The following is an 8526-nucleotide window of genomic DNA, read 5'->3' on the forward strand; positions in this document are numbered from 1 at the left end:
TAATATGGTGTCCACAATGTTGAACAGCTTCTAGTTTCCCATGTATAGAAGAAAGTTCACAGAGCAGATTACATGGGATAACAAGCTCTACTCCTTCGAACAACATGAGGTAATGGTCAGCACAGTCATACAGACAAAATTACGCTCCAGAATTCAAATGGTGCTCCTTCCCTTCCATGCCATGTGACCAAACAATAGTTTTTCACCACATGGGGGTGGTGTTCATCGAACTCATTAGAAATTGCATGCCACATTTTGGGGTCCATTTTTTCATGTAACTTGTGAAAATGCAATTCCCATTTTGTGGGAAATTTTTTTTAAGTTTTTCATTTTGGCGGCTCAACGTCCTAAAATTCTGTGAGTTCCCTGGGGGTTCAAGGTATTTCACCACACCGCTAGATAAATTGTATGAGGGGTGTAGTTTCCAAAATGGGTCATTTGTGGTGGTGGTTTCCACTATTTAGGCACATCCTGATGCAAATGCGACATTACGTCCACCTTGTAATCCAGCCAATTTTGCTCTCCAAAAGTTGTATGGTATCACTTTTGGGTATTTTCTGTCAAAAAATTATTTTGTAAATTTTGTTGGGGAAAAAAAAAACAAAAACAAAAAAAACAACAAACAAAAAACCGTGCTGAGAGAAAGTTATGAAATGGTCTAACAACAACAACAAAAAATATTTTAAAAAATCATGCTGAAGTAAAAGTAGACACGTGGTAAATGTTACTTATTAGTTATTTTTAGGGGTATGACCATCTATTTTAAGGGCATAAAATTCAAACATTTTTAAAAATGGGACTATCAAATTTCCATATTTTTCATAAGTAAATGCAAATCATAGACCTAATTTATCTCCAATATGAAATACAATGTGAAACTAAAAAAAGAATCTTAAAAGATATCACTGGTATACTTTGAATCATTGCACAGTTTTGGCCTGGTCAGGCTTTGGGGTGAAGGCGTTAAGAAGCTCACACCTTTTAAGTAACTAGTTTAATCCAGTGTGTTCAACGTTATACCTCTGATTACATGTTTTTATACTAGTTTTACCTTTGTTAGTCACAGTGTCCGCAACCCACTTGACAGCAGCACTCACACTTTTGCTATCAGCAACATTTAGAATTACAGTTTGGAGTCTACTGGAGGTCTCCTTCTTTAACTCCGTAGCTCCCACTTCTGTTAAACAGGCCGCCAGAACCTTCATTCCTCGTCCGTCTAGCTGTTTAGCCAACTGTCTTCCAAATCCAGTGTCACAGCCAGTGATGAAAACATATTTCTCTGAGAGATTTCCTAGGACTTGACGCTGTCTGTGCCATCTGTATAATATGATCAAACCCAATAACACCAGCAGAGGGAGCCACATAATTGCACTGGAAGACATGAACAATTTTATTGTGAACTCTACATGCACCATTTACATTGCATTTAGGTTTTTGTTGAGTATTATTCTGGCGTTATTCTCAACTGCAACAATATTGCCATGATAAAAAAAAAAGTAAAAAAATATACTTATGTTTACTCATACTGTATATCCCATAATTAGTAGAACATATGTAAACCTACATCAGAATAATGGGAGACCAGTAACCACCTCAGGTATACTGTATAAAAAGAGGATTGTTTAATATTAACACAGTGAAAAATGTAAAGTATCAAAAGAGAAAAAAGAAACAAAAAACCAAAAGAGAATGATATTAATAAGAATACTATGTTTCACCGAAAGTAAGTCATATTCTCTGACAGTGACCATGCTCAGTTGGCACTTGCCATCTGCAGCTATTCAGGGTCTGGTGAGTGCAATTGCGGGGTCTGTCTTCTCTCTTTTTATGAATGTCCTACAGTATTCTTTTTTAGCTGCATGGACACAATTATTGAACCGCACCTAGGGCTTATTTTCAGGGATTATATTTAAGGTATACTTCGAAAATTCGTGCTAGGATGTATTTTCAGAAAAGGGGCTTATTTTTAGGGAAACTCTATCTTCCTTATCCCATACTCCAAAAACATACTGATAGGGAATATATATATTGTGAGCCCCAATGGGAACAGTGTTGCCAATGTATGTAAAGCGCTGTGGAATTAATAGTGCTATATAAATAAATCCTATTATTATATTATCAAAACTACACCAAGCAGCCCAGTAAGTGAAACACCGCTGGAATTAGGATCTCTACCCCTACGTTATGCTGCTCTTAGATTAGTTGGCAAAAAGCTGCTGACGGGTTCCTTTTAACAATATTAGCTTTGACAGGAAGTCATTGGTAACAGATAACACTCTGTGACGCCCTGGCAAAACCAGGTAGTCACTAATAGGCCCCCGCATAACACCTTCCCTCACCTAAGTAACACATAGCCGACCGGAAACCCTAGTCACCCCCCCTTAGGGAAAGATAGACACCAGTGGGCGGGACCAGGCAGTCGGACACGCCCACCCAGGGGTCTAGACAGCCCGGGGTGGGAAAAGCAAGCAGTTTTTAGTTTGGAGTTCAAGTGGAGAGGAGTGTAGGCTGGAGCTAGGTGTAGCTCCAGCAGAGGAAGTTCGAGTTGAACAGACGGTGCCAGGGTCGGAGCCCTGGTACCTTGGCTAGGTGGCAGACGGTGGTCTCCGTCAGCAGGAGACGAGAAGATGGTGTCATGATGTATTTTACCTTCTCACTGTATTTGCTGTAATACTATGTCAGGATGTGATGTCACTTTCCTTTGGTTGTACTTACTGAACACTTTGAAATGTCTTGGGATGTAAGTAACCATACCTTCCCCCCATCTCCTGTGTCTCTGGGCCCATAATGCAATTATCTCTTGTCCACACAGCCAGGGGAACTTCTCATTGTTTCGTAAGCAGTGGATAACGCCAACTACACAAACCTGTAGACATCTCGGAGCCAACCTTCTAGAATCTTCTAGTGGGCCCAACCATTGCATAGACCCCTACCCTTGAGGGGCGGGCCCACGAGCTCAGACAATTCACTCCTGTTTCTAAATGCAGTTGGGAGTTGAGTTTTTGAAGAGGAAGGGAGCGAGATCTGAATCTGCGGACAGACCTCGCCGTCCAGTGGATTGTGTGGGATTTCTGGGACTCTGAAAAGGACTATTACGTTGTGATCTGGCACTTTGGATTATCGGGAGGTGCCCCCGAATCTGTTTTATTTGGACTTGTCGTGTGCTGTTCCTGTATTCCTGTTAGTAAACCTGTTGGATCATCCTCGGCCTGTTGTCTCTCTTTGCTCTGATGTACACCCCGTCACAAACTGGTGGCAGCGGCGGGATCAGAGCAGAAGAAATGGAGGACAACAGCCAATCGACGTCTGAAACCAGAACCTCAGGATACAGGAACTGGACTGTGGCGAGTCTACAAACAAAGGCCCGTGAATTAGGTGTCGGCTACAAAGGACTCTCTAAGGAGCAACTAATTGAGGCATTGGAACACGCTTGCCTGCAAGATGGCACCGAGGAACAATTTCCACAGCAAGGGGAGCAAAGACGGGAGCCGGAGGTGAATACCCAAAAAAGTCAATGGGTTGTGTGGTACAAGGAAAAGATGGCACTGCTTGGAGATGAGGCCACCATAGAAGATAAGAGGGAGGCCAAGCGTGGAGCTGAAGAGAAGGAGCGCAGGATGGAGGAGATGGCATTGCTGGATAAGCAGCTCGCTGTGGAAGCCGCGAGAGGTTCCAGACAGACTGTAACCCCAGCACCCATCATGAGGGAACTTCCCAGAGTGTCCCGCAAAGACTTCAAGCAGTTTAATGAGGCTGCTGGTGACATTGAGGGCTTCTTCCAGGACTTTGAGCATCAGTGTCGATTAATGGAAGTCCCAGAAAGGGAGCGCGTCCGGCATCTGGTTGGGCTCTTAGAGGGTGGAGCTGCTGCAGCCTATAGAGCTATGGACCCTCGGTGGAACTGTGAGTATGCGGATATTAAACAGACTATTCTAGAACATTATGCTGTAACGCCAGACACTTACAGGACTCAGTTCCGTACTCTAGCATGTGATGAGGAAGTGTCCTTCAAGATGTATGCCCACAAACTCAAACATCTGTGGCATCGTTGGTTGGAGGCAGAGGAGGCCTTAACCTTGGAGACCGTCCTCCAGGTCCTCCTAAAAGAGCAGTTTTACTTCAAGTGCCCCGCTGAGATCCGGGAATGGGTGCGTGAAAGGAGACCAGCCACTGTGGAGGAAGCTGCAGCTCTAGCTGATGAGGCTCTCACCATCAAGCCTCAGTGGAAAAAACTACTACCCAGTGAGAAAAAAAAACACCAACCCCCCCAACGCTGGTGGCCCCTGGTCCTTCTGGCCCCAATGTTCACCATCACCCTAGACCGTCAACTCATGGGGACCTTCGTGTGACTGTGCCTCGCATTACTCATGCTCCACCTTTGGGAATACGACGCGGAGGAAGAATCCCAGAGCGCAGATGTTATGGATGTGGGCAGCCTGGGCACATGCAATTCCAATGTCCAGGTGTTCGTAGACAGAACAGCTACAGACCGCCTTTGCCTGTTCATTACCTACAGACACCTTCACCAGGAGAAGAGCTGGATTCTGTGCCTGATGACTTGCCAAGTGACTCAGATATCCTGGCTCCCCTACCCGGAGTCTATGGGGTGCGAGCTCCAGCCACCTGTTCTTCTGATCTTCAGGACAAACATCTACAGGAGGTCGTGCTGGATGGCCAAAAAGTTGTTGGCTTCCGTGACACTGGGGCTTTCCTCACCATAGCCGATCCCCGAGTAATTCAACCACAAGCAATTCAAAAGGGACCAGGAATTGCCATTGAACTGGCAGGAGGTACCCAGAGATATATTCCAAGAGCGAGTGTGACCCTGGATTATGGCTTTGGGGCAAAACAATGTGTGGTCGGTGTGATGAGCGGCCTCCCTGCAGACGTTCTTCTAGGAAATGATGTGGGGAATCTTCATTGCCACTTTGTCGGTGCGGTAACCAGAAGTCAAGCCAAGAGAGCAGCCCATGTGGACGTGTACAACCCATCCATGGAACTGAGGCCACCAGAACTGCCATTACAGCCGGTGAGTGATTCTTCTTGTGGGGATAATATGAATGTTACTTGGGATAAAGTTCAGTTTAGACAAGAAGTAGAGACTGACCCCACCCTTGCTAGTTTTAGAACTCGGGCTGAAATAGGGCAGCTAGGGGAAAACGGAGAAAGAATTATCAGAGAAAATGGACTTCTGTATCGGGTTGCCAATGCCGACTCCCTAGATAAGCCCTGGACTTATAGCAAACAGCTGATTGTTCCTCAGAAGTACAGAATTCCCCTATTACACCTGGCTCATGACATTCCTACGGCTGGCCATCAAGGCAAAACCCGCACCGAGAGACGATTGACTCAAACTTTTTATTGGCCGGGGATTTCCCAAGCAGTGGCGCATTTCTGCCGAACTTGTGACATATGTCAGCGTAGAGGGCGACCCGGAGATCACCCAAAGGCACCCCTGCAACCGCTCCCTATAATAGAAGAACCCTTTCAAAGAGTAGCTGTTGATATCATTGGACCTCTGGCTAAACCAAGTAAATCTGGAAAGCAGTACATTCTCACTGTTGTGGACTACGCCACCCGATATCCAGAAGCCGTGGCCTTGTCAAGTATCTCTGCAGCCAAGGTGGCCGAGGCCTTGGTTATTATTTTTACCAGAGTAGGATTCCCCAGTGAGATCTTGTCGGACCAAGGCTCCCAGTTTATGTCAGAGTTGGTCCAGTGTCTGTGGCGCACCTGTGGAGTACGAGCGATCCGAACGACCCCGTATCATAGCCAAACAAATGGACTTTGTGAACGATTCAACGGCACTCTGAAGAATATGCTGAGGGCCTTCACGGACCGAGATTCAGACTGGGAGAAGTACCTACCCCATCTCTTGTTTGCCTATCGGGAAGTTCCCCAGGAGTCCACTGGGTTCTCCCCCTTTGAACTACTCTATGGAAGAAAGGTCCGAGGACCCTTAACCCTGCTCAAGGAATACTGGGAGGGGCAAGTTGAAGATACAGGAACCCCTGTTGTCCCTTATGTCCTAAAGCTGCGAGAAACCTTGGCCCAACTTGCTAGTTTTGCACAGAGTCATTTGCGTATGGCTCAAACCAGACAGAAGACATGGTATGACCGTAACGCACGCTATCGGGAGTTTGTAGAAGGACAACAAGTCTTAATGATTGTTCCCCATCGGCAGAATAAACTGCAGACCACATGGGAGGGTCCCTTCCGGGTTCTCAGAAAACTGAATGATACCAATTACCTTCTTGCTTTAGATGATCAGGGGCTAAGGCAAAAGACTGTCCATGTGAATATGATTAAGGAGTACCATGACCGGAACATTCCAATGATAGCAAGCTGTCGGTTGGCTTCAGAAGATGGTCAAGAGGATGAGGACTCTCTACCTGATCTCGTGGAAGCAGCGAGAGCCCCATCCACTGTGGAACAGGTTCCCCTGGGAGATTACCTGGACTCCTTACAGAAAATCCAGATGCTGGAAGTGCTTCAACAGAGACGGGCTGCTTTCTCATCCCAACCAGGTCGAACCACCGTCACCCAACATCATGTGGACACTCAGGGCATCCGTCCCATACAACTGGCTCCTTACCGGGTACCTGAATCAGTTCGAAACACCATGCAGCACGAACTGGAGGAGATGTTACAGCTTGGGGTAATCCAGGCCTCCCATAGCCCTTGGGCCTCCCCTGTGGTGTTAGTACCCAAGAAGGATGGGAGTACTCGATTTTGTGTGGACTATCGGCGACTAAACGACCATACCGTCAGCGATCCTTACCCAATGCCTCGTATTGACGAACTTCTAGACCGACTGGCTGGGTCCCGATATGTCACTACCTTGGATCTCAGTAAGGGATACTGGCAGATCCCTCTAACGGATGAAGGGAGAGAACGGTCCGCTTTTATAACCCCCTTTGGTCTGTATGAATTTCTAAGCATGCCTTTTGGAATGAAAAATGCCCCGGCCACCTTCCAGAGAATGGTGGATCAGATCCTCCGGGGATGTGATGACTTTGCTTGTGCCTACTTGGATGATATCGCCGTCTTCAGCCACACATGGGAGGAACATCTGAATCAAGTAGCCATTATTTTGGACCTGATTCTTGCAGCCGGCCTAACTATTCGACCTGATAAATGCCAATTGGGGATGGGGGAAGTCCAGTACCTAGGACATAGAGTGGGAGGAGGGAAGCTCCGACCTGAGCCTGCCAAAATCCAGGCTATTAGAGACTGGCCTGTACCCCAAACTAAGAAACAAGTTATGGCTTTTCTGGGCACTGCCAGTTATTACCGAAAATTTGTTTCTCATTTCAGTACTGTGGCCAAGCCTCTTACCGACCTGACCAAGAAAACAATGCCCCGGCTGGTGATCTGGACTCCAGCCTGTGATGAGGCTTTTAACCGGCTGAAGGATGCTTTGATCTGCGATCCTGTCCTGGCTGCTCCAGACTACAAGAGGAGATTCATTGTGCAAACGGATGCCTCTGCTTATGGACTGGGAGCTGTCCTCAGCCAGGTGAATGCAGCTGGGGACGAGCACCCCATCGCCTATCTCAGCCGGAAACTGCTGGACCGAGAAGTGGCCTATGCAACTGTTGAGAAGGAATGTCTGGCTGTAGTGTGGGCCCTTAAGAAACTACGGCCGTATCTGTATGGACGGGAATTCACTGTGGTTACTGATCACAATCCCCTCACCTGGCTGAACAGAGTCTCTGGGGACAATGGACGCTTACTGCGATGGAGCCTGGCTCTGCAGCCCTATAACTTTACCATACAATATAGAAGGGGCAGCCAACACCAAAATGCAGATGGACTGTCCAGGCAAGAGGAGCCTTGAGTCCTGTCAGCCATGCCTGCGTGTACTTAACCAGCGACCTGTAGAGGTCCCTAGTACGTACACAAGTTGGGAGGGGAAGGAATTGTCATGATGTATTTTACCTTCTCACTGTATTTGCTGTAATACTATGTCAGGATGTGATGTCACTTTCCTTTGGTTGTACTTACTGAACACTTTGAAATGTCTTGGGATGTAAGTAACCATACCTTCCCCCCATCTCCTGTGTCTCTGGGCCCATAATGCAATTATCTCTTGTCCACACAGCCAGGGGAACTTCTCATTGTTTCGTAAGCAGTGGATAACGCCAACTACACAAACCTGTAGACATCTCGGAGCCAACCTTCTAGAATCTTCTAGTGGGCCCAACCATTGCATAGACCCCTACCCTTGAGGGGCGGGCCCACGAGCTCAGACAATTCACTCCTGTTTCTAAATGCAGTTGGGAGTTGAGTTTTTGAAGAGGAAGGGAGCGAGATCTGAATCTGCGGACAGACCTCGCCGTCCAGTGGATTGTGTGGGATTTCTGGGACTCTGAAAAGGACTATTACGTTGTGATCTGGCACTTTGGATTATCGGGAGGTGCCCCCGAATCTGTTTTATTTGGACTTGTCGTGTGCTGTTCCTGTATTCCTGTTAGTAAACCTGTTGGATCATCCTCGGCTTGTTGTCTCTCTTTGCTCTGATGT

General features: G+C 46.9%; 1 protein-coding gene across 3 annotated transcripts in view; it reads right to left on the bottom strand.

Annotated features, from left to right (window-relative positions):
* LOC142290488 (retinol dehydrogenase 7-like) overlaps nt 1–8526 on the bottom strand; it is a 59957-nt gene that overhangs the window by 18921 nt on the left and 32510 nt on the right. For all 3 annotated transcript variants that reach the window (XM_075334447.1, XM_075334446.1, XM_075334448.1), the window contains one exon: nt 1052–1371. In XM_075334447.1, coding sequence (XP_075190562.1) covers nt 1052–1364 — 313 coding nt within the window. In that variant the 5' untranslated portion in view covers nt 1365–1371. The remainder of the gene's footprint in view (nt 1–1051; nt 1372–8526) is intronic.

The sequence above is a fragment of the Anomaloglossus baeobatrachus genome, chromosome 2, assembly GCF_048569485.1.
Source record: "Anomaloglossus baeobatrachus isolate aAnoBae1 chromosome 2, aAnoBae1.hap1, whole genome shotgun sequence".
Classification (NCBI taxonomy): Eukaryota; Metazoa; Chordata; class Amphibia; order Anura; family Aromobatidae; genus Anomaloglossus; species Anomaloglossus baeobatrachus.